Source organism: Sarcophilus harrisii, chromosome 5 (genome assembly GCF_902635505.1).
Source record: "Sarcophilus harrisii chromosome 5, mSarHar1.11, whole genome shotgun sequence".
In the NCBI taxonomy this organism is placed as follows: Eukaryota; Metazoa; Chordata; class Mammalia; order Dasyuromorphia; family Dasyuridae; genus Sarcophilus; species Sarcophilus harrisii.
The window spans coordinates 147,387,145-147,414,829 of record NC_045430.1 but is presented as its reverse complement, the minus strand read 5'-3'; the positions used below and the strand labels follow the sequence as shown (position 1 = coordinate 147,414,829).

Genomic DNA, 27,685 nt, shown 5'->3' with positions numbered 1-27,685 from the left:
ATTCAGGTATTAACCAAATAATTTTAATAGTACTAACCTGGGTCCCATTTTTGGAGGAAACCTCATACCCTTGAGAAGTTTCTGATAATAAATATTAAACCAGTAAAAGATTTTTCTTATTCTAGAAAACTAATAACTTTATATAGTCATGAAAGTTGCAGCAGCAGTTTTTTTTGTTTGAAAATGAAAATTGTAATTCCAAAGGAAGTGAGCATAATCTCATTGGAAGTATCACTGAGGATCATGAATGTGTAAGAAGGCATCACTCACTCTGCCAGATGCACCTCAGAGAATTCAGAAATCATCCTACCAAAACTCGAAATGCAAACCATTATCCATAGATCATGGATAAAAGAAAAGTAATAAAGGCCTACTCTGAACTTTAACAATTACTGTGTACTTAGGGATACTTAACATATTTGACATAATAAGCTTTGAGTTCTTTCAGTACTCTCAAGGTCTGATCTATCAATGGATGCTGTACTTGGAATATGGGATTCAGTCTGTGACTCTGGGTTCATGCCCATTCATTCCTGAAAATCATTCCTAAATGATTATTGTAGAATCACAATTATCTGACCTCTTTACCAGGAAATCTGCAGAGGAAAAAATTCAAACTTTCAGAGGTTTAAAAAAAAAAACTTCGTAGCATTCACTAAATTAAAGTGGCTCTAAAATTTTTTTCGGTTACCAATTGGATATATTACTAAATTTCTGCTGCAGAAATGTCAATAAGCTTTTTCTTCTTCTGCAGACCTTATTTCTAAGTCACAATCAAGTTCCCTAAGATTTCTTGATGTCTACTAGACCTCTTAATTATTTGTTTTGATTAACATCAACTTGCTTTTGAAAAAGAAGGAAGTTATTTTTTCAGTATGAATAAACAGATCTGTGCTTCTGGATATTCTTATTCAATTTATTGAGGTCATTTAACAATGCTATATAATCCATGTATTATATTGTGCTAATCTTTTCTATTCCTTACCCAAAAATTCTTGTATTATTTCTTGTTTTATTTTGAGAGTTAAATAAAATGTGGTCTTCCTATAATTTAATACAAAATGTTCATCATTTAACACTTAATCAATATAATAAGGATGAGAATTTTTAGAAAAATCTTTCTGCCTTAGCTTTGTTTCACTAACATTAAATATTAATATAAAATGTATCAATGTTTGATATTTTGATTTGCTTAATTTTTCTAAAACTCAATAATTTTAATAATTTAAATATACAAAAAGAGAACTTCTTTTGACTTTCACAATGTATTACTTATGATAGTTATATTTTCCATTTTAACATTTCAGAAAACTAAGTTCAATATGTAGAAAAATGTTTGGCAATCAAATAAAAATTCCAGAGAGCATATAGTCTAAAAAGAAAGTGCTGTGAGAATAAGTTTTCTTTTAATATTCCTCAACAGGAAGGTTCAAAGAATGATATTTTATTTTTCTTTTTAATATATTTCCAGGTCCAGTGCTACTCGCTTTCGTTGGAGTCAGAGCTATTATACAACACAAGATGAATGGGCTTTAGACAATATTTATATAGGACAGCAATGTCCAAATATGTGCAATGGGCATGGCTGGTGCGAGCGAGGATTATGCAAGTACGTATTTAAAAAAAAAAAAAAAGTTGAGATAATTTCTGTTCCTAGAGAATTCTTTTTATGAATATTACCCCAACATTGGTCAAAATCATTCTGTGAATGCATTATTACATATGAAATAACCAAAAGGAAATGTTCTTTCTTACCCTTGGTTCAGATTCATGGTAATACAATATTACTTTACTGGGAATTACTCTATCAGGAAATTTAGATTTTCCTTCTCAAAATCAAACTTTCAGAAAATCCATCCTGAAGATTGGTTAGTTCAGGGATGTGTGTAGAAGTGTTTTGAAGAGATTTCCTTTTCCTTCATCTGTAAGGCTTAAAGTACCCTCTAATCAGGTGTGACCTTTCAATTCTGCCATACTTCAAAAAGCCCTGTTTTGTAGCATATTTTCTCCTGACCTCCAATTCTTATCTCTCTAGTCTCCTTCAAAGATCAACTCAAACACAACCTTCTGTAAGAAGCCTTTTCTGATCCCTGTAATTACAGTGGTTTCTCCCAAAATTACCTTATATTTATCTTGAATATGTCAGTATATATGCTGTCTCCTCCAGTAGAATGTAAGCTCCTTAAAATTAGGGACTAATTTTTTTTATCTTGGTATCCCCTGCCTGGACCAGAATAGGTGCTTAATGAGTGCTTGTAGACTAATCTATTAATTCACAATAAAGGAAGTGACAACTGTCAGTGTTGAGTATGAAAGAAAACATACAGATATTAGAACTGGAGAAGATGTCATCCTACTATTTCTTTCTCAAACCATACACTGATCTGATTGGGCACACCTAGATTTCTAGCCTTATACAATCTACTGAAATAAGATGAACTCATAAGTCAATTCCAAAGTACTTTCCCATTCATTACCTATGGCCTAAAAGTACATTAGATTTTTATTTCTTTAGTTAAAACATTGACCCCTGTTAAAGTATAAATAACCTTAAAATAACCACTCCAGTATCTTTGCCAAGAAAACCCCCAATGGGGTCAAAAAGAGTTGGACAGGATTGAAACAGAACTGAACAACAAAAACATTTCAAACATTTATACCTTAGTGTGAATTATTGATTCCTTTCCTAAAAGTAAGTTTTAATAATGGGAAGAAAGTAGGAGCCATAAAGTCACTGGGGGGCCTAAAGAGATTTATAAATTTAGGGTAACAGGGGGAGCTAGGAGATTCAGTGGCTAGAGTGCCAGCCCTGGAGTGAGGAAGACCTGAGTTCAAATTCAGCCTCAGACACTAGTTATATGACCTTGAGCAAGACAATTAATCCTGAGTGCCTCAAAACAAGCAAACAAATAAATAAAGGGTGGAAGAGTAGATAGAAGAAATAGAATAAGGAGGGAAAAAAAGCAAAGAGCCTGGAAACTTTAAAGACAAACTCATTCAGTTTTATATGTGTTTCCTTGAAATTTGTAAGATGGCATCCATTTCTAAAAGTTTCAGATAATATGTGTGTATGTGTGTGTATATAGATATATAGATATATAGATATATAAAGCAAATTTTGCCAAGAAATAAAATTTGCATGTAAAAGAGAGGGTAGATTGCAGAGATGACAAGAGACTAGGTAGAAGCAAGGATTATGAGACTGATCATTTTTTACATTTACATTTTTATATTATATTATTCCCTAGAAAGTCATGTACTGTAATCTAGGGAATTGAATCACAGTAGATTGAGTACTACACTGGAGAGACAGAGACAGAGACAGAAAGAGAGATAGAGAGACAGACCTTGGAAGAATTGGTAATTTTGCGAAAGAGACACAGTATCTATGACTTAGTAGACCTTTTGTAATTTTTTTATCTCATGTAAATAAGTTGAGCAAGTGATCTCCTACTCATTCCTGCCTAAAGTCAAAGCATATAGGCACACCTCAGAAATAAGTTTGGTTTCAGACCACTGCAATAAAGCAAATATCACAAAATGAATTGAGTCAGATGAATTTTTTTGGTTTTCCAGTATATAAGTTATGTTTACATTATATGTTAGTCTATTAAGCATGCAATAGAATTATGTCTTTAAAAAATTCCAATGTATATACCTTAATTAAAATAGTTTATTACTAATAAGAAATATCCATTATCTGAGCCTTCAGCAAATCAAAATCTTTTTTGCTGGTGGAAAGTATTGCCTTCATGTTGATGGCTGCTGAGTTGCTAAACTCTGAGGTGGCTGGGGCAATTTCTTAAACAGTACATAATGAAATTTGCCACAGTAATTGACTCTTCCTTTCATTTGAACACTTCAAATACAATATTGTATGTTAGGGAATAGGGAGACCCACAGAGTGTAGGAGCAGCAAGTCGGTAGAACAATCAAAACACAAAACTCTTTAGTTGTTTGTTATCTTGTATGGGAGTGGTTCATGATAGTCCCAAACAATATAATACTATAGTAAATTCAAAGATCACTCATCACAGATCACAATAACATATATAATAATAATAGAAAGGCTTGAAAAAAATTGTGAGAATTCCCAAAATGTTCCACAGAAATATCATACAAGCACATGCTGTTGGAAAAAAGGTGCCAACAGACTTGCTCAAGACAGAATTGTCACAAATTTTCAATTTGCTAAAATAAATAAATAAATAAATAAAACAATAAATAAACACAATATCTGAAAATCACAATAAAGCAATGCACAACAGAAAGAGGTGTGCCTATATTCCATATAATGGGGAAAACAACATTGCATGTATTTAATATTTAATTTACTCTTCTTTATTGAGGAGTTTTCTGGTCAGCTGAAGTAGATTTGAAACAATGAGAAAGATAAAAACTATAATATAGAAAATCATTCTGGATTACTTTAATAATCTTTTCTTAGGTGTGACCAAGGGTATCAAGGCACTGAATGTCAGCCAGAAGCTTCCCTTCCATCTACTATTATGTCAGATTTTGAGAGTCAGAACGGTTGGGAGACTGACTGGCAAGAAGTCATCGGGGGAGAAATTGTCAAAGCAGAACAAGGATGTGGAGTCATCTCTTCTGGATCATCTTTATATTTCAGTAAGGTAGGGACAAATACTAAGACAAGTTATCAAAGACTTAAATAGATGAGCTATAATGCCATAGTGCTGATATGTGGCAGAGTCTGTCTAGGCAGAAATCCAAGGCAAGATAATTTATGCAAATGCAAAAATAGATATGCTTTTTGTTCAGATGCAGGTGCAGAACAAAGAAAATTTGATCTTTAAGTAAGTAAACAAGATTGAGAAAACAGCAAATCAGGGTGGATTAAATTTAACTAGGTCTCCCAACCATCAACACTTAAGTTTTCCCTGATCATTATCATCAAATGTAATTAATAAGTGGCCTTGTGTTTGTTGCACAGTGCCAGATTTTATGCACATTCATGTCAAGATTAGTGGACTTTGTCGTACTGAAGAAGTTAACATTTTAAGAAGACACATTTTTTAAGAAGAAAATGTGTGTGTGTGTGTGTGTGTGTGTGTTTATGTGTGTGTATCTGGGTATCTCGGTATCTGTTGCTTAAGAAAGCAACAAGACACTTTCATGTATTTGATATAGATTATATATGTGTATTCAAGAAAAACATCTCTATATTAGTCATGTTGTGACAGAAGATCCAGACCCAAAGGAAAAACAGTGAAAAAAAATAAAGGGAAAAATAGTATGTTTTGATCTGCATTCAGACTCCATATTCTTCTTCTGGATATTAATGGTGTTTTCCATTATGAGTCTTTTGGAATTGTTTTGGATCATTGGGTTGCTGAGAAGAGCTAAGTTTGTCATATTTGATTATCCCACAGTATTGCTGATCACTTCAATAAGTAAATAATTTCAAAATATAATAAAGAAGAACAAAATAAAAGTAAAGAGGTTTTGCCAAATGTAAATAAACCAAAGTCACTTTTCAGAAAGTATGCAGAGATTGATATAAAGGAAGTTTAGGAAGCTGTAGAAGAGTTTAAAGAAAAATTTGATTTTAAAGAATTAGTAGACTAGTAAGAATTTAACTACATTTTACTGAAGATGAAACTAGAAACAAAAATTAGAAATAACATTCACTGAAGTTTATATTGTAACCAGAGTTGGGATTACTGTGGCTTTGGAAAATGCTATCTATAAATATCAGCTCTTTGTAGCTTTTATGGCATCAGTTCGATTTCTAGTCTATTCAACTTGAGCACTTGGACCAAAATGCCATTTTGAAAAAAAAATTGGGGATGAATGTTTTTGAGGTCTTGAATTATTAAAATGTTCTTGCCTTAAATCCTACATAAATATATTGATTCCTATAATTTAAAAAAATATATCTATACATTAAGCCAAATTGGAAAGGTTTATATTGGAAAAATAAATTCTTGCTTTAACTATTTCTTTTTTCTTTTATTATTTAAAAAGAAAGTAGCATTTTGCATAATTAAAGAAAAGTTTGGAGAATATGCAGATTTTGGAGGATAAAATACCAGGCTAAGCAAAGATATGATATATTTTTCATCATTTATAAAAATCCTACATAACACTTTTAGAAAACCTCTGTGAACTAACACCAAAGTATCCTGGGGGAAAAATAGCACTAGACTGTAAATTTCCTGATAAACCAATCATTGCAACTAGCTAATTGTGATAATTGGATTTTTTTAATAATTGTCTTCATTGTAGGAACTTCCTCCTTCTGGTTTATTTCTTCTTGCCAAGTTTCTCAAAGTAGTTTGCTAAATTGGAATTAACCTGCAAAGTTCTGTGGTTTGGAATCTTTTTTTTCTTATAGTCTTCCTATAGAGATTTAGAAGTTAAAATATATTATTTCTCTTGAGCCATATTACAGTGATCCTAAGGTGCTTTTCATCTTTGTTATTTCTGATCCAATGGAAAAAAGTAGGAAAATGTGTGTGTGTGTGTGTGTGTTTATGTGTGTGTATCTGGGTATCTGTGAATGAAGGACAGAGAGAGAGAGAGACAGAGAGACAGAGAGAGAGAATGAGAATAGGTGGTACAGTGGATAGGGTGCCAGGCCTAGAATAAGGAAAACTCATCTTCCTGAGTTCAAATGGAACTGTGTGACCATGGTCAAGTCACCTACCCCTGTTTGCCTTAATTTCTTCATATATAAAATGAGTTGGAAAAGGAAATGGTAAACTCCTCTAGTATCTCTGCCCAGAAAAGCCTGAAAGAGTTATATAGAGATAGATAGACATAGATATAGTTATATATATATATATATATATATATATATATATATAGTCACTAAACTACAGATAAGCATTCTATACCTGTCCAGACCATCCAGAAAAATAAATAGGCTTTTAAACATTTCAATGTTTTCTTTGTATGACATAAAAGTATATATATGTAATTATATCATTTACTTTCTTAGCACGGAGAGTTCCAAAGAGCAATCTCCAGACTAAGACTTCAATTTGGTTTCTTTTAATCCTTTTTAGCCATATGTGCAAGGTTATTTACTTTAAATTAGCCAACTGAATATTCTTTGTAATTCTCCATAACTAGAGACTTTCTTCATTAAGTTAATAAAGTAGAATTAGTTTTGAATTCCAGATGATAGATTTTATTCCCTCTGTGTCATACAGACCATCTTGATTTTTCACATGGTATTTTTACTGAGTTTTGGGGGGGTTAGAGAACTCTGTGACAAATCTGAGGGCCTTTTATAGCTCTGCCCCCAGCAGAATCTGCTTTTGGCTATAGGATTTCATAAGCAAGATATTTCTTTGATAATCCCATTACCATTGAAGTCAGTGACTAATGGCAGGAATGATGACAAACCATTTCAATTTCTGTCCAACACTTCACAGCACGACCATGACATGAGATAGACACACTGAACCTTCTGTTAGAAGGAAAGGAAGTTGCTGGATTTAAAGATATTGTTAACTCTTTTAGTTCCTAACGTGCTTTTTGGTATCCAGGTAAATTTTATTATCATTTTTCTTCTTCCCCTTCCTTCCCTCCCTCAGTGAAAATGACTAAGATGTTGTCCCCTATTATCAATTAGTTTCAGCTGTGTCTGGCTTTACTTCTAATCCCAGGCATCTATAAAAAAGGAAAGGAGGTCTGTGAATAATTTTCTACCCAGGAAGGAATATATCAGCTGTCATATGGAACTTGTTTATCTTATCACAGCATATCTGATTTAGCACTTCACAATTATGTAGAGTAACCCATCCCCAAAAGAAATTTGTGTTAGTCTTAAAGTTTAATTTAGTTTTTAATTTAATTTAGGGATTTGAACCCAAGTTTTTCTGACTCCGAGTATAGTACTGTATCAGCTAGATCACTGATCTGGGGACTGATCAAAGAAGAAAAACATGAAATGAGTGCATGAGATCGAAATTACCACCACCAAATCAAAACTGAAGGCTCTTTTCTTCTCGACCACAAGGAAAAAGAATCTTATGTACCTACAGCAACCATCATGTGACATAATTTTCTATATGCCACTGTATGAAGCTCTCTTTATTTTGACAAAAAAATAATGGAAATTGCAGGGATTTCCATCATTTGGGGAATAGTATATTATTGTGATGGCGTACTACTGTCCCATAAGAAATGATGAGTTCAATGATCTCAGAAAAACATGGAAACAAATGCATGAAATAATGAAAAGTTAAGTGAACAGAACCAGGAGAATGTTGCATACAATAATAACAATATTTTAAGAAAGACTGAGCAAATAAATAATTGTGACTATTTTAAATATTCAAATTAATTATAAAGAAAAGACAAAGAAAAATGCTATCTGAATCTAGAGAAAAATTGATAAATAGAAGTATATATAGAATAATTTTACATATTTGTGTGTGTGCATGTATGTGCCTATTTGAGTCTAATGGCAGCCATCTCTAATTTGGTCAGTAGAGGAAAAAAGGGGAAAAGAAAGAAACAAACATGATAATTTTATTATATATTTAAAAGAAATAGCAGATTGTTCATAAGAGTTGCAGTGTCACATATAATCATCTTTTTATTATATTTTGTTATGGAGATATTTATTATATTCCATAAATTAATAATGAAATAAATGTGAAAAAAAGATATTTAAGAGGCATAAAGCAAAAAAAAAAAAAGCCACAGAACTCCTCTATTATTATATGTAAATTGACTTAATCTTTCCCTTTTTCTTAGGCTGGAAAGAGACAACTAGTGAGCTGGGATATGGATACTTCTTGGGTGGATTTTGTCCAGTTTTACATCCAGATTGGTGGAGAAAGCACTGCCTGCAACAAACCAGACAGTAGAGAAGAGGGTGTCTTGCTTCAGTACAGCAATAATGGGGGCATCCATTGGCATCTCCTGGCAGAAATGTACTTCTCTGACTTCAGCAAACCCAGGTATTATTATTCCCATCAGACTTTTGCTAGACACAAAAAATATCATATTAGTACTAAGATTACATTTTTTTTCTTATCTTAAGTGTCTTACCTAAAATATAAGAAAAGCTTTTGAAAAATATGTTTAAAAAGGAGTTGTCAAACTACAGACAGACTTGCCTAATCCATCCAGAAAAATAGATAAATTCTTTTAAAATGTCATTGCTTCTCTCATATATAATTTTCTCAGCTATTTAATTTATCTTGATCTAAAATTTTTGCTCCATCTAGGGTTGATCCTACATATGAGCAGTATAGATTATATATATATATATATATATATATAAAATGATTTTAGGAATATCCTCAACCAATTTGCCATTTTTACATTGGACCAGCCTGGCATCATCTTTATCCAATATGATCATCTGTTGATCAAAAGTTATGCCTAATGATTATAAAAATTGTTATTTTAGAAAAATATTTATTCAGGAAAAATGGCAACAGTATTATCATTTTAAAAATTAAGTGACTTTATTTTAAATCTGCTTAAAAGTACTTCTTTTGGAGAGTGTAATTATGTTAAATATCTAATAATGTATATACTAAATATCACAAAAATCCAGGCATTTGTGGCTATTTAAAATTACCTTTATTTCTCTCATCTCTGTGTTTTGAACTTAACACAATCATAATGAAATTTATATATAGACCAGCAATCAAGGCTAAGTGTATAACATATCAATGGTACCCATATGCTAACTGTATACATGTATACTTTACATTATATAATGATTACTAAAAATTAAGTTTAAATTGAAGATTTTAAATGCACGAGTTTATATGTCAAAACATCTTGCAAGATTAAGAATATATGTGTGTGTGTTTTAAATAGACATATATATACATATGTATGTATATCTAGATATAGATACAGATAATTAAGTTTCCTTAAAGTGAGGTAACTTGTTTCTGAGATGGATCAATTTCCAAAGCTCTTTGCAAAGCTTCCATACCACAGAAAATCCCAACCAGATTTTCCCATAAATTATAACTTCTCTTTTCATATGACTTTTGTCATGGCAAGCAAAATATATACCTTACATATTTCTTTCCTTCTCTAAAAGACATCATATCAAATGAGCTATTAAGAAAATATGGGGAGCCAGATATAGTCCTGGGCTTGAATTCAGGAAGAATTGGATTCAAATCCAGTCTCAGATCCTTAGGATCTATGTGACTCTTGGCAAAGCCTATTAACTTCTATGCAACTTGGGTTCCTGGTCTATAAAATGAGATATTTGATTTCAACGGACTGAAGAGTCCCTTCAACTTCTGTAAATATATGATCTTCTTTCCCTACATTCTTCAAACTTCATTCCAACATGGCCAAATCCAGAAACCTCTTTTTTTTTTTTTAGTTCTACAATAGATTAAATGTTCTATCTTCCCAATGACTTGCTTTACTTTTTATGAGAGATATTGCTTTCACCTCCATTAAGCGCGGATAACTGGCTTTTCTTTAGGTTTGTCTATCTGGAACTCCCAGCAGCTGCAAAGACACCTTGCACTAGATTCCGCTGGTGGCAACCAGTTTTTTCAGGGGAAGACTATGACCAGTGGGCAATTGATGACATCATTATTTTATCTGAAAAACAAAAGCAGATCATCCCAGTTGTCAACCCAACTTTACCTCAGGTAATTATGCCATGTTACAGGTAGACTCCAGAAATAAAGGGAATTTTGCATATAAAGGATTGAGAACTTCACCTCTTAAATTTTTTTTTATTCAACAAACAAGCTATTTTAAGTTCTCTATGATTCAGTTGTTGATATTATGGAAATCCATTACTCATAGATTGTCTTGAGGCATAATAGCTCTGCAGGTAAGCAAACTCCTCAAATGAAGTAAAGTGAGTGCTTGGAAAATATTTATGCATTCAGTGGAAGTATATATTCACAATAGTCTAGAGACATATCTCTTGTGTCATTAACCATTGATTGATATAAGTTCATTATTTAAAGTTAGAATTCTTCAGTTACAGAATTTTTATTTGTTTGTTTCTATTAGAACTTTTATGAAAAACCAGCTTTTGATTACCCCATGAATCAGATGAGCGTGTGGCTGATGTTGGCTAATGAAGGAATGGTTAAAAATGAAACTTTCTGTTCTGCTACTCCATCAGCCATGATATTTGGGAAATCAGATGGAGATCGATTTGCGGTAACTCGGGATTTAACTCTGAAACCTGGATATGTGCTACAATTCAAGGTATTTATACAGTTTCCATTTTATATTCCTAGTGAGTCAAAGGCAGTGTGATATAATGGATAGAGATCCAGTCTCAAAACCAGAAAATTCTATACTCAAGTCCTCTGATACAGACCATTTGTGTAATTCTGAGCACATCACTTAACCTCTCAGTGTCCTAGAGAGGTTTGTAAAACTCAAAGTTTCAAAGAAGATACGTCGAATTGTTAAAGAAAGTTTGCTCATCTGAGAGTTCCCAATAGCAGTGAGATTACAGGTCCAGTCAGTGTAGTTAGCCCCTGTGTATTAGTCTATCAAGTCTACCTGTTAACAAGTTAAGCAACAAAATATCCTCCCAATCCTTGAGAGTAGATGAGACAAAGAACAGAAATGTGTTCTTTATATTTTATTAAAGGACTATGCTTGAAGAAAGTGTAGTTAACTATAGAAGGGCAAAGCTTTTAGTTCTACCCAGAAGGAAACAGCTTGTCAGTTTTTAATGAGCCTCATAAGTAGTGACTATGTCATTATATTTCAATGAGTACACATGAAACTCGATGAGAGTTTAAAAGAAAATTAACTTAGTACTTTCTCCCACTTGTGATTTAATGAATGTCATAGTTCCATATGGGAATGGATGAACTTTTTTACTTCACTTAAAAGTACTTTAAAAACTTCACAAAGTATTTTATGATTCAGTGTAGGGTTTTTTTCCAAATAATTGTACTTCCTTAAGTCAGTAAATTTTGCTTCCAATTATCATTTTTTCTCTTAAAAGCTTGTTGTAGAAAATTTTTCAGCATTGTGACAACATGTCAACATATATAGTGAGTATTTGCTTTGACAAGCTGTTGTGTCAGGATCCTAATCAAAATTTTATTGAGTTTATAATGAAATCCCATTGGTGAATTCTAGAGGTCGAAAGCAATGCAGTTTTAATGAGCTAGCACAACTACATGGTCCTTACATAATTGGTGGGTAGAGATGCTAAATAATTTACAAATAGAATTATTAAAGAAACCATAAGTTTACAGGTAACCCTTCAAATATAATTCCTGTAGTTCTATAAATAGGGAAGCTAATCTTAAAAAAAAAAAAAAACTAGTAAAATATTATCATTAGCAATTTAATTTTTGAGTTAGATTTCAAGTGAAAAACTTCACTGTCAATAGATGAATTTATATTTATATGCAAGCACTTTCCAAAATTGTAAGTAAAAACTTCAATATGTAAATGCATCTCCAGAAATATATACATATGATTTATTATCTTGACACCTTTTCTATTTAATGAGTGACAAAATCACGACACTGTAGGTGGTATACTCAAGATAATTCTATACCTGTTATAATTTCTAAATAAAGAGATGGTTAATGATGTTTAAAATGTCAATTTTTCAAAGAACTAGCAAAATAATGACATTTAAAAAGTTTTAATTCATCTATCACAGCAGCAGTATCAACCCTTTATTCGTGCATTGATCTGATACTACCCATATTGTGTAATGATGAAATGATTGTCATTCATTTTCTATTCCTTTAAAAAGAAATAAATGGGCTAAGAATTATTTAATTACTACTTGAAACAAATAAATAAAGATTATTTGTGTAAATTGTTCATGTGGAATTTTGAAGAATACACAGCATTTCTTTTAAATGAACCTTTATGTTATAGTTGAGCTTGGTAGCTCTCAAAATGTATTCTACACTATAATCATAATAAAAACATTTATATGGTACTTTAAGATTTACAAAGTACTTTACATATGTTATATTTGAACCTCATAGCAACTTTATGTGGTAGGTGCTATTTTAACCCCATTTTACAAATGAAGAAACTGAAGCTGACAGGTAAAGTGATTTGCCCAGAGTCACACAGCTAGTGTCTAAGGGAGGATTTGAACTCATCTCCCTTAGGCCAACATTCTATCCACTGTGCCCTCTAGCTATCTGTATTATGATTGCTCTGATGCCTAATATGTTCATTGAATATCTCGGTCATTGCATTTGAAAGAGCAGATTGTTCTAGTAGGTTGAAAACTTTAGATAACACATAATCTGCTGTATTATAAATTCAATTAAATTTAGTTCAATAAATTTTTAAGCATCCTTCATAAGCAGATCCCTACACTTAGCCTTAAGGAAGATTTTAATTTTTGATATAATATTATCCCAGATCTCTCCAAGTTTACAGCAGAATAATGGGGAATAACATATATATAAATAATTATAATATAGAAAAATGCATGAGTGTTCTCACTTATTCCCTGAATCCTCTGTCTCTCAGTCACTGTGTATATATTCTTTCTTAATTCCCAGAAGTAAAGTTCTCTGCATTGACTCACACTCAAAATCCCAAGAATCTAATCAAAATTTCAACTATCCATTTTTGCTCCTTCTTTAATACTTAGGCCAATTTCCAGCCCTTCCAAGACCCATACTAGACCTTATGCCTACCTAATTTATGAATCTTACTTATTTATAAATATAAGAGGAGGTGGGGTAGAGCATCTCTAAAGATTTTTCAATTCCCAGATTATTTGCCATCATTGCTAGTTCTTCTCCAACCCTCTTCCCCCTTTACTATATACCAGGTTGTCTCTACAATCAAAGAAGATCAGAGTTGCAAGGGCCTTCAAAAGGTCAGCTACTGTAGGCTCATGCTTTCGTTTTTGATAGAGGGTTTGGTGGCATCTGGCTGTTCCTTCGTTCCCTGAGTTCTTGACATTTGATAGATAAATAAATTCATTTTTGATAGAAGAAAGGTGAAGGCAAGAAATAAAGATTTTATGGATCACCTAAACAGATAAATGTAAAATTAAAACTATGGGAGGGAATGAAATTGCCAAGATGAGTTAAAAAAAAACTATCAGAAACAGTCTAGCCAGTAAAAAAGATGGACTGCTAAAGGATATAGGAGAACCAAGAGATACTATTTATTTCACAAAATAACATAATACAATCTAGGAACAAAACCATTGCTGAAGAGCCAAGGGGTAAGAACAGAATAAAAAGCATACAGTAGTCCACCATGTAAAATACTTCAGTGTAGTCAAAGAATATAAGAATTTAAAGATGCCCCTGAATCTGGTGGTAAAGACAGTTTCTCTCCTTCTACACCAGTTAAGAGACTCTTCTTACAATCATTTAGCATAAAGAAAAATGTTAGAATGATAAGAATAATTAGCTGAGATATGAGACTAAATTACATTGTTAACTTCATCCTATAGCTTTTAAAAGGACACATCCTAATGGAACCTGTATAAGCTAACTGAAAAATCCCTTCTGAAAGATGGTTTTTGTCTTTGAAAGCAAAACTAAGGAAGCCTGGAATTTCTTTCATTCTACCTCCCTTACAGTAATGAAGGCGACTGACTATCAATTCTGAATGCTTGCCATCTCGAAAGCATGAGCCTACAGTAGCTGACCTTTTGAAGGCCCTTGCAACTCTGATCTTCTTTGATTGTAGAGACAACCTGGTATATAGTAAAGGGGGAAGAGGGTTGGAGAAGAACTAGCAATGATGGCAAATAATCTGGGAACTGAAAAATCTTTAGAGATGCTCTACCCCACCTCCTCTTATATTTATAAATAAGTAAGATTCATAAATTAGGTAGGCACAATCCTACAGAGAATAAGTAACAAAAACAGGATCCTAACTCAGATCTCAGATTAAAAATGTCTCCCTCTTTCCACTCACCATATAAGGTCACATGGTTAAGGAAATGACCATCCTAGGACCAAACCCATGACTCAACACCAAATCCAGTTCTTTAGGTTCTACTACATTATTGCTGAGCAAGTCAATGATTGTAAAGTCAATTGTAAAGCCCTGTACTTTATAATTCAAAGACATCCACTAGAAAGTACAGCAATGTTTTTATTTTTTAATTGTATTATATTACTCCAACCCCTGTGAAATAGCTTAGTATTTTTATCTAAATTGACAGTTTTCTTGCTAAACTTTGTATTTTTTCTGGCAAGAAAATAGATTAGAAATGTTTGGTTTTGTGGATTGTTCTTTAACAACAGCAAAAAATCAAAGAAAATTGTCTCTAAGGTGATCCTTGTGTTTAACAAGATCTTTCCAATATTTCTGCTTTTTCCTTTCCTGAGCTTTCAACTTTTCTTTGAAATGGGGAAATGAATGAGATTTTTAACCTCTCATTCTTGCTCTATGGCCATATTCCCATTGACATTCTTTGATTTGGCTCATCCTCTGAATTTTGAAAGGGCAACAAGATGGCTCTATCAATAATAATTAGCAATAATAAGCCATCAAAAATCAAAAGAATAGGAAGAAAATGATTTGTCCCGAGGCCATTTCTATATGAATTCCATCAAATATAAGATTTTAAGAAAAAAATTAATAACAAACCATCTTTTTATCCACCTAAACAATAGATAAATTCTGGGTTAGTGATGTCAAACTCAGTAGAAGGAGATATCACCAATCCTCTATAATACATATTTACTTAATTTTAAAATGCAATATTATCTATGTTCCATTGTATATTTCCTTAACTATTTCCCCATTACTTTTGACTCAGGTGAGAGCCACACCCAGGAGTGTCTAATGTTTGATGGCTCTGATCTACAATGAACATTAAACATAAAAAAATGAGTGGTCATTTAGACCTTTGTCTCAGGACCATTTCTATCTGAACTTCCCCTAAAATGCTAATGAATGAGGAAAATGAAATATAAGAGGCAGCATGTTGTATAACTAGATAGAAAGCCAGACCAGATGTCAGAAAAACCTAGGTTCATAATCTATCTCAGAGGCAAAATGACTAAGACTCTAATCTGCCTTGAGATTCCTCACTACAAGTTCCTTAAACCTGTGAATACTTAAGCTTGTGAAATCATAAGGCCATACTTAGCATGAAGAACCACAGCCATTTAAATAATGCTTTAAGATTTATAAAATACTTTGCACACATTATCTCATTTGAAAAATCCTGTACAGCAAAAATTATTGGTATCGTTATCCCCATTTTACAGATGAGGAGATTGCAGCTCAGACAAATTAAGCAATTCACCCAGAGTCACACAGTAGTAAGTTTTGAAGGCAAATTTTGAACCCAACCTGCCTCTATATCTTGCATGCTGTTCTCTACCTTGTGGCCAAAAAGAGTTTCAAAAACTGTGAAAATGTCTCATCTCAGTGATTAGGATTCATTTACATAATGTTAAGGATTACAACTTGATGGCAAGGGAACAATAACTGAAAAGTGCAACCACTGGCTACCACAGAACAGAATGTATGTCAGGCATATGAATAGTTAGTATTCAATAAATAAATAACCTTGACTGCCTCATTGATTGATTTTGAACCAGGATCTTCTGTAATCCCATCTCTTCTTTTCCAGCTGAACATAGGGTGCACTAATCAGTTCAGCAGTTCTGCCCCAGTCCTTCTGCAGTATTCCCATGATGCTGGCCTCTTCTGGTCCCTAGTGAAGGAAGGTTGCTATCCAGCATCCCCTGGAGGCAAAGGATGTGAAGGAAGCTCCAGGGAACTGAGTGAACCTACTGTGTATTATACTGGGGACTTTGAGGAGTGGACAAGAATTACGATTGTTGTTCCAAGATCTCTTGCATCCAGGTAATGTAGACCATTTTCATTTTTCTGTTTTGCCTTCAAAGCCTATATCTTATGGCTTTTGAACACACTGATAATAGAATTAGTTGTTGTTCCGTCATTTTTCAGTTGTGTCCAACTCTTTGTGACCCCATTTGGGTTTTTCTTGGCAGAGATACAAGAATGGTTTGCCATTACAGGTGAGAAAACTGAGGCAAACAGGGTTAAGTGACTTGCCCATGGTCACATAGTTAATAAGTGACTGAAGCCAGATTTGAACTCAGGAAAATGAGTTTTCCTGACTCCAGATCCAATACTTAATCTACTGTGCCACCTACCTGACCCCACAAGAATTAATAGAGATCAATTATTCAGAGTCAAAATACTATACACAAGATGCCCTCTTTTGAAAAGTGGGATCCACATAGAATAACCAAAGTGGGAAAGTTTTGATTCTGAGAGGTTTTTTCATCTAGATTTGTGGGTCGATGTGAGACCTTTTAAATTTGTGCACTTCCCAAATACAGTGCTTAGTTCATTTGCAGCTTACTTTTTGAAACTCTTTCCCTGGTTCCTCCAATTATTAGTGTTCCCTTTACTTATGGATGAGTGTACTTTTTCCCAGTGGAATAGAAAGTACCCTTCCCTGAGGGCAGGAACTCTTTTGGTTTTATATTTGCTTCCTCAGAATGTAGCAGAGTGCAATTCATCTGATAGGTGCTTAATAAGTTTGCTAAGATAAATTAGTTGAATGCAGTGAAAATAGAAATCAAAGGATAGCATTCATGACTGTATAGTAATGAATGATTAACTATGATGTGAGAGTTTTATTGTAGACAGTTATTATGTGTCCCTCTCCATATGTTTATTGTGTTAGATTGGACATAATTTAAGACACATTATGTCTAAATGCTGACTGGCATGAGTTATTATACAATTTTGTTCTTCTTTACATAACTGCTAGCATCCTTTTTTCCTTTATCTCCTTCCCAAAAGGGCTTTCTACAAGACCAAAGTCAAAGCTGGAAGATTTTTATGTAAATCTTCCAGAAAATTAAGGTGGGGGAGATAAGACAACCTGGAAGAGGTTTTATTGCTCTTTTGATCTCAGCTCCCCAGGGGGTTCTGTGAACTTAGCTTCTGTTTGCCTCTGCAGTAAGTTTGACAATTAGCTGTTACTGACTCTCTTATATAAACACAGTATTCTGATATCTGCTGAGAGTTTCATCTATGTGTCGATCAACTGAAATCTCTTCACTTGGCCCCAAACACTTAGTATTTGTGTGACCCTCGATAAGTCACTTAATCCTGACTGCCTCCCCAAGACTCTTCATTTAACAATCTATCTACTGAGTTACTTTATAACTCTCAATTGAAAGCCAAAGAAGCATTATTTTTCCTTAGTTTATCAGACTTGATAGAAGGGTGGTGGGCTTTACACCTTACTCACTCTCAAACTAAGACAAAGCCTCACCATTACTGGTGCCCATTGGGCAGGTAGGTATTGGTTGAAATAAACTGAAAATTCAGATGTTTAGGCAACAAATTGATTCTTATGGCACAGGCATAGGCTAGGGTTGAGCTACTTGTATAGTTCATTGCTAAATATTACTTCACTGCCATTTTAACAGCGATGGTTAGGTAGCTTAGTGGATAGAGCACTGAGTCTAAAGTCAGGAAGACCTGAATTCAAAAAAAGCCTGAGATACTCACTAGCTGCATGTTCAAATGCTGCCTGAGATATTCACTAGCTGTGTGTTTCTAGGCTAGTCACTTAAACTCTATCTGAAGAAGGAAAATAGCAGGTATTTTTGCCATGAAAAATCCATATGGAATCACAAAGAGGCCCAATTGTACAACTAAACCAATTAAATTGGTACCATTTCTGAGCTGCAAGATGCAAACCATGTATGTACCTATATTTCTTTTTTTTCAGAGTAGGACTTTTTGCTTATTTTTTCTTATAATAATAGCTTTTTATTTTTCAAAACACATGCAGAGATACTTTTCAACATTCACCCTTGCAAAACCTTGTGTTCCAAATTTTTCTCCCTCCCTCCTCACCATCCCCTCTCCCTTAGACAGTAAGTAATCCAGTATAGGTTAAACATGATGCACCTATATTTCAACAGTACTCACTTGGTTTCTTGGGTAGCAGAACATGGCAGTATGTGTATTCTGTTTCCTCCTCTCTCCAAACAGTTGCAGACTTTAAATAAAAATTTTTGCAGGTGAAAAAAGCTACCAAAAGACCTTATATATTGCTATAACTGATGAGGAGAGATAAAAGTCACCTAGAATTTAAAGGGATTGCCTTAAGTCTCACTGACTAGAAAGAACTGTAGTTCAAAAGTTTTCCCAAACTCTTTTAGAAAGTAGATCATATTGTTTCCTTTAGAACAAAGCTGTTTGGCTAGGGCAGAGAGTTAGGTGCTTAACCCTCCCCCCCCCCCTTCAGCTCCTCTGTCTCTCATGGCAACTCAGGATCCATCTCCTGGAAGGCTTTGAGGGCAGGGTATAGATGATTTCTAAAGCTGTTTTCCCAGTTGCCCATGAGAAATGATGAAAGATATCTCTGGGTGTGGGTCTTTCAACACACAGGGTGATGGCCAAGGAAGAATCTGCCTCCACAGCATTTGAAAAATCAGAAGGATCAAGCATTGGAGCAAATAAAATCAGTCATCTTAAATGCTCACTATGGGACAGATACTGTGCTAAGTGCTAGGGATACAGAGAGACAAAAGAGAATCCCTGTCCTGAAGAACTCTGATCTAATGAAGTCACATTATAGTCTGACTGACAAGGAATACTATTATCCATCTGAGTCAAGGAAGGGTAATAATAGAGAATAACTATGGGGGTAGGATCAGGATGTCTGCCAAAATTGGAGTGGTCGTTGCTGTTGTTCATTCAGTCAGGCTTCCTGCTGTTCAGGTTTGCCCAGGATAAAAGTCTGAGATTAAATTTGAACCCAGTTCTCCCTGATTCTAGTGTACCATCCAGCTGCCCACCACCAGCAACATGCAGGTTTATTTTAGTCTGTCCCCAAACACGATTCTTGGGCTCCTCAAACAAAATTTTCAGCTTTATACTAGGCTATGAAGCGCTTACTTAGGCTTTCTGCCTTAGTTTCCCTATTCCTTTCTGAAATGATCACACCCCTTTGCTACACTGAGTAGCAGTAGAACGCCACAGTTAAGAAAGCATCATATGCCTGCCTTATTTTTACTGTGAGATCAGTGTGCTGGAAGTATTCTGCATCTAGCCAGTAAAAGTTACATGAAGCTACATGGCTTCTGCCAAGGACCACAAAACTACAGCTAACTTGTTTTATTTTCCCAAAGCCAACTAGTAACAGTTGAATATGAAACAGCAGCATCTTTTCAATGTTGCTTAGAGTAACTTGATCAGAAAAACTCCCGATTAGAAACAACAGAAGTTCCTGCCAAGCTATCACAGATTGGGTCTGAATTATGAGTCTTTTAATGTGGCAGAATCTTTTTTTTTTTTTTGGATTTGGGCTATTGGAAGATAGTCTTTTCCTGTTGGAATCCAGCTTCTTTGGATTATTCTGAATGCTGTCCAGGATGTTTGATTGTGGTTTGTTTTTTTTTTAAATAAAGAATTGGCTACCAAGAAACTCTAAACATATTTGCATTTCAGCCTGTGTAGATGGCCTATTTTTGTACAGTCTGTGGCTTATTCAGAAGAACCCAGATTCTTCCAGATGGACTGTTAGAAAACTGAGAATTTTAGGTGTTAAGCATTTGGAGATATTTTGACACAAGACAGTGTGCTCACAATGGCTACTAGAATACTAGTTTTCCCAGAAATGATGCTAAGCTAATTTTTATAAAAGGTGGAGATTATGTCTTAATTGTCCTGATTCTGCATTCTGCCAGAGGAAGAAGTAGGCTGTCACAAATATGTGCTGGCAGATCGTTTCTCCACCAACTGAGATAGACACAAAAGAGCTACACTATACACATGGAACCTGTGCAGGACCCCTCCACAGAATACAAAAGTATAATGTTGTGCTCCTGGGCACATGTGCATGCTGTTCTGCAAGTTTGCCCAGCATTTTTCAGGATATTCACTTCTGCATCTGTGCATAGGACAACAAATGTGGTCATGAAAGCAAATAAAAGCTGGAGAAAACCAGCTTTTCTTTTCTGCATCAAGACATCTGCCTGAGCATGGGGGTATAGCTGAAAAGGAAATGTATATGGAAGAATGCAATTGAGGGGGGAACATCCCTGGAGAAGAAAGAGATTTTATGAGGTATTTTTGTCTGAGTGCTAAATTTGACTTGGGCATTGGAATTGAGAGAAAAAAATTATAGATCCTTTTAATAGGACTTCCTAGACCAAAGGAAAAGCATTTTATTGAGAAATCCATCTAGAATAGAGGTTTGTGAACTTGTAATAGACAGATATAGATATATGCATACTTACACATACATGTATATATAAAACTGCATTTTAATTATATTTAAATATTTATCATATGTGTATATACAGGAAAAGTTATTCAAATTCCAATATGATTGAAATACAATTATCAAAAGTCCTAACAGACTGACAAAATGGTCCATGGAATAAAAATGCAGGGGATAAGACAAATTTATGATTGTTGTTTAGCCATTTCTTACTTGTGTCTGGATGACTCTTTGTAATCCCATTTGGAGTTTTCTTGGCAAAGGTGATGGAGTTATTTTGCCATTTCCTTCTCCAGATCATTTTTACAGATGAGGAAACTGAGGCAAACATAGTTAAGTGCTTTACACAATGTTACACAATTAGTAATTATTTGAGACTGGATTTGAACTCAGATTTTCCTGACTCCAAGTCTAGCACTTTATCCATCATACCACCTCATTGCCCCTTTGCCAAATAACCTAGTTCACCTACCATTCCACTATTTGAATAGAGCATAGAAGTCAAATTCATATTCCGGCTTTGTAACTTGTTTTCTTTTAGATTTTGCACAAATTATTTAACTTCATTTAGCTTCAGAATTCATAAAATGAGAAGCTTGAACTAGATTGACCTAAGCTTCCTTCAAGCTCTATAACTATGAGCCTATGAAATGCACTTCCTTTTTCAATATAATCATGAATCTCTTAACTAAAATTTCCTAGGACTTTTGAATCCAACAGACATCTCCAGCAATACACTTTGCTTCTTGAAGACAAAGGTCTGTGAATCAATTATATTTTTCCTTTGGGCTACTTTAATATTCTAAAGGGCATCTAGATGGTGCAGTGGATAGATCAGTCTTTGGAGTCAGGAGGACCTGAGATCAAATGTAGCCTCAGGCACTTACTAGCTGTGTAATTTTGGACAAGTCACTTCACCCTATTTGCTTCATCTATAAAATAAATTGGAGAAGGAAATGGCAAACCACTCCAGTATCTTTGCCAAGAAAATTTCAAATAGGGTCACAGAGATTTGGATACAATTGAAACAACTTGACAACCACAGTGTTCTAAAGTGATACCTGTTTGCTTTTTTAAATTTTCTTCCCTAGAGAGAAAATATATATACTTCCCATTTAGGTGCCGAAACAGGAATTTAAGCATTATCTTTTTGAAGCATTTATAGGCAGTAGCACAAGTTTCTCAAAAACCAATCTGAAATTGTTAAAGCTAGTAAACAACAGGTGTTTCTTAAATTCAGCATATTTGCCAAGACTAGATGATTTAGAATAACAATAAAAAAAGATTTGCAGTTCACTGATTGTTAAGTGGCTAAAACTCTTTAAGAATCACAAACATAATCGTGTGTCTATATTTACATACATAATTTCTCCAGTTTTTCTGCTATTTTCACTCCAATGATGGGGAAGGATGGAAATTATTTAGACATCTAAATCTTCATCTCCTGTCATAAGTGGCAGCCTTCATTAGTCTGTCTTATTTTCTATTCCTATTTACTAACGAACAATACTTGTGGGATAAAAGACTTTGTCGAATGCTTTTTTTTAAATCTTGGCAAATGCTTTTCTAGAACATTTCCGTGATCTGGGAATCCTGTCAAAAAATAAAATTAGTTTATTCTAGTGTTACCTATTTTTACTGAAACCACACTGAATCTTTATGATCACTACTTATTTTCTGGACAAAAACTATTTCTAGACACAGATGACATAGTATATCATTATAATAATCCATTATTGAATTTTTCTGGAAATCAAAATAAAACTAACTAACCAAGTTTACACTCATTGAGTGCTCTCATCCCATTGATATGGAATAATCATTAGGACAAGTCAAGAAATTACTTCCTGGAAAATAATAAGAATTTACAAATTTCATTTTTTATTCATACATTTATTTTTGGAAGAGAAAGAGAGGAATCCAATAAGTGTTTTAGAGAATTGAAATACTGAACCAATACTAAGTAATGATACTTGGTAGGATTTTGTTCTGTTTTTCTTTTTGTCCAAGTAATTTGTTGTATTCATTGATGAAAATAACTTTATCTGAATCCAAATGCTTTATACCATATTCTCTGCCCAACATCTATTATGAATGTTTATTATGTGAATTGCTTCATATAAATATATCTTCATAATATACAATGTTATTCTGCCGCCCATAACCCTTTTAACAATACTGTTTCTTTTTAAAAATATTTATTTATTGAAAACTAAATTCAAAATGAGAAAAAAAGAGAAAAGGAAAAAAACTAAACATTTTCATGTGCCAAACAGAATATCAGGGAGTATTCAAAATATGAATATGGAAATAATAAATTTCCATTTCAAGAAAGTATATATAATAATAGAAAAGATTATATTCATGACTTTCCTCTTTGCTTTCTTGTAGATTATTCTTTTGTTCTCTGCTGTGCACCTTTTCCTTCTGTACCCTACCTTGTCCTATACCACTCTTTGCCGTTTTATCCCTTTTCCATAAGTGTACATACTTTGTCCCACTGCCATAAATTTACATACCATTCTAAACTCTATTTTATCCTGTTTCCTCATAACTTAAAATTTATTTATAGACTTTAGAGGGTGCTATTCCCTTCTTGGGGTGTATGTGTGAGTATGTGTGTGTATAATTCCATATCTAACCCATTCCTGATGTGATTAATTTTTTCAGAACTACTAGCCCTCTCCCCTACCCAATGTCTCTGTGTCATTTCTTTCTCTGCACCTTATTCATGAACTACAATTACTATTTTTACCTTTTCCTAAATATTTTTGCTTTTTAGAGTCAGATCATACTTAGCTTTGCCCCCACCTTTCTTTTGAGTTACCCAATTACTGATTTCAATCTTAAACAAATGGCATACACTTCCATGTAAAAAACATAAACAATTTGTCCTTGTTAAGTCTCTTGAAATTAATCTTTGCTGTTGACTCTTATATATTAAATTTTCTGTTAAGTTCAGGTTTGGTTGAGACAAAGTCCTAAAAATCTGCAAGCTTGTTAAATGTCCATTTTTTTTTTTTTGTTCAATATTATGGTTAGTTTTGCTGTGTATGAAATTTTGGGCCACAAGCCTAGTTATTTTGATTGTCAATATGTATTGTTCCAGAACATGCAGTGTTTTATTGTAGTGGCTTATAAATCCTGTATTGTACTGTTTCTTTTGTATAAAGTACACCTTTCCTGTGCTATATTTCCACTATAGGAGCCTCCATTTGAATCTCAGCTCTTCCATTTCCTACCTATTTGAATTTGTTTAAGTTCTTCCATCCTTGTATCTATTTCTTCATTTATAAACTGAAGGAGTTTGTAAATTGAGAGGGATGGCCTCTTGGATTACACATAGTTCTATACCTATGATCCTATCATCCTAAGCTTCACTGATACCTTTGATGTCAAATTTTCCTTTTCAAGGGGGGATTTCCATTTTGCCCTATTGCCCTTCATTCATATATACCCAATTGAAACCATGAGTTTTGTGACAATCTCTTGTCTTGTTAGGTTACAGCTTCTCTCTATGTTATACAGTTTGATGGATATATTCAAAAAATCTTTCTTCTCTTAATCACTTTTAAACATTTTGATTAGATTTGCAAGGCCCTAGGATAAATTCTCACCAGTCCAAATGGAATGCATTGTGTCCTTGGCCAGGAGGCTCTTATTCCTTTTCTTACATACCATCTTTTTCATCACTCCCAAATCTTCCTTTCACTTGTAAAGCTCTAATTATGATGAAAATACAAGTTGTGACTTTAATGCCTTCAATATTACCTAAGATGTCATTTCCCTAGCAAAGCTTTCCATATTGCTTTTAAGCAGTCTAAGATAGTATCAATTATGATTATAGATGATCACCAGAAGTGAAAAGTAGTCATCAGATATGACAAGGGTTGTAAAGTTCCGTATCTACTCATGTTCTTCTCCATGAATCCTTCTGCTTCTCTTCTTCAAACCCAAGTCTTTCAACTTGAATCATTTTTCTTATTCTATCTCAAATTTTCCTTCCTAGATTCAATCTCTAAACTTCTTCACTGCTGCAAAACCATTCATAGCTGCAGTTTTATATTTCTGAATGATTGCTAGATATCTGGATGGCATCTCAAAATTGGCATGACTTCAGTGAATTCTTCCTATTCACTCTAATATCTCTTCTCTCCCTATATTCCAGTTTCGTAAATAGAACCACTACCCAGGCATTTATTTATAATCTTGGAATAATACTTTCTTTTTATTTCCTTCTTTCTTTCTTTTTCTCTCCTCTTCTCCCCTCTTTCCTTTCCTCTCTCCTTTTTTCACTTACCCTATTCCTCATCTCCTCTTTTAGTGGCAAGAACTAATAATTCCATCTCCATAATCTTCCTCATATCCATCTTCTACTTGACATTCTCACTTCAATTAGTCTTTTTAAAGTCTTTTTGCCTGATTTAACATAACAAATTCATTATTGGTCTCCTTCCTGTAACCAATCTCTTCTCCAAATTCTGTTTCCCTCTATGGCCCAAGTAACCTTCCTGATTCACTCTTTTATTCAGGTCACTTCTACACAAACACACACACGTGTGCGCGCACACACACACACACACACCCCTTCAGTGACATGTTATTGTCTACCAAAGAAAGCATAAATTGCTAACATCTTCAAAACTTACCTTCTGTTATACTTTTCCAGATTGTAATTCAGGTTTAATTTAAACTACTCTCATTTACCTACTCCACATTTTAGTCAAGTGGAATTTCCCTTCATCTTTCATACTTGTTTTTCAAAGCTTTTGTTTATTCTATATCTAGCATCTAGGAAAGATTCATCCCATTTCTATTTTCTCTTTCAAAATGTACTTCTTCTCTAAAGCCTTTCCAGAATTCTATTCCCTCAAGTGTACATTAACTTTGTCTCTGCAAAATCTCACAGTTATCTGACTTTGTCCTTTGTCTTATTCTTTCTCATATCTACAATTTCTCTATCTACAATCCCTCCCCCAAATTGGATTGCAAAGTCCTTCAGCAAAGTTAATTTCATATATATATTATGTACCCTAAATGCCTGTTGCAGTATTTCAGTAGAGCTTTAATGAATATTTGTTCAATGAATAAATGAATGAATGAATGAGAAAGATTTAGGAAATGAAATAGGTGGATAGAAAGAGAAGAATAGTGACTTATACAATCATATCATATGACATATGCTATGGTCATGATATGTGACCATATGATCTAATATCCCATCCAATTGTCATTCATTTTTTCTCTTTCCACTCTCAATTACTCAACTGAATGTCCATCAATCCATATTTGTGGAACAGTGTTTGCTCTCAGGCTGCATCCCTTCCACTCACTCACTGCCTCATATTATCCTTCTCCATGTACTGGGCTGCACTGAATTAGGAGGTGTAGAGAATGGGATATGGCAGGTACTCAGAGAATATCATTACTCTTGAATTTGCCAGACCTTTCTAAGAATTAATTTTTTTGTGTAAATAACAATTAGCCCCTTCACAACAAAATAAAAAGTAGCAACAACAAATCTCTTGTTTTCCCCAACAGCAAAACCAGATTCCGCTGGATCCAAGAGAGTAGTTCCCAGAAAAATGCTCCTCCATTTGGGCTAGACGGAGTTTATATTTCTGAACCTTGTCCTAGTTACTGCAGCGGCCATGGGGACTGTGTCTCAGGGGTTTGTTTCTGTGATTTGGGTTATACAGGTAAGAATAGTTTTGTTATTGCTATTGTTGTTTTGGGATAGAGAGATAAGGACAGGTATGTGTTTATAATAAACCAATCCAGATTAAGCCAAGTTCAGGCTTCACTATTCTATAAAATTTTATGAAGTATGGAAACTAGGGTAAGAGGTGAACAATAAGATCCTTTGAATCTGATAAATATTGTTGTTCTGGCCAAAGATAAAAGAACCCTAATTTCATTGGAAAATAAATTTTTAAAGGCAACTACGATTAGTGGGTCAATATATCTAGTAGTCCTGAAATGGAACATTATAGGAGAACATAAAAGAGCATATGCTCTCACTATAACGTTGGGTATCAATTCTGGGGAAGTATGTGAGTTTAAAGAGGAAGATAAGGGGAAAAGAATAAACTTTTAAAAGTTGCTGTACAAAATATTTGGAGGGACTTCAAAAAGATTTCTCTGGTTCTTAATCCCCTGACCTAGAAATGGCATATGACCAAAATCAAACATATGTTGTGACAGGCCTTCTACAGAGAATGCTGTTCTCTTGCAGTTTCAAGGATGATAGGGTTTTTGGTGGGGGTTTTTTCCCTTTAAAGCTGTGATTGACACAACCAATTACATTTGCCACCCTGATGAATCTTCTATTTAAAGAGAGCAGCAACTCAGCATGTTTAATTGTTATATACACACCAACTTTAACCTGTTTCATCCCAATTTGCAAAAATTGTATCACAGCAGCATACTAAGTTCCTTATGTCTTTCCTCAAAAAAAAAATTATCTGAAAGTAGAGAAAAAAATCATGATTATAA

The 27,685-nt window shown here is 33.8% G+C and overlaps 1 protein-coding gene across 4 annotated transcripts in view; it reads left to right on the top strand.

Annotated features, from left to right (window-relative positions):
• The window catches only part of RELN (reelin), a 515,944-nt gene that overhangs the window by 377,267 nt on the left and 110,992 nt on the right, over positions 1-27,685 (top strand). For all 4 annotated transcript variants that reach the window (XM_031938705.1, XM_031938703.1, XM_031938706.1 and 1 more), the window contains exons 23-29: positions 1,472-1,609; positions 4,448-4,634; positions 8,734-8,939; positions 10,445-10,616; positions 10,990-11,190; positions 16,541-16,776; positions 26,732-26,889. In XM_031938705.1, the coding sequence (XP_031794565.1) occupies positions 1,472-1,609; positions 4,448-4,634; positions 8,734-8,939; positions 10,445-10,616; positions 10,990-11,190; positions 16,541-16,776; positions 26,732-26,889 (1,298 nt within the window). The remainder of the gene's footprint in view (positions 1-1,471; positions 1,610-4,447; positions 4,635-8,733; positions 8,940-10,444; positions 10,617-10,989; positions 11,191-16,540; positions 16,777-26,731; positions 26,890-27,685) is intronic.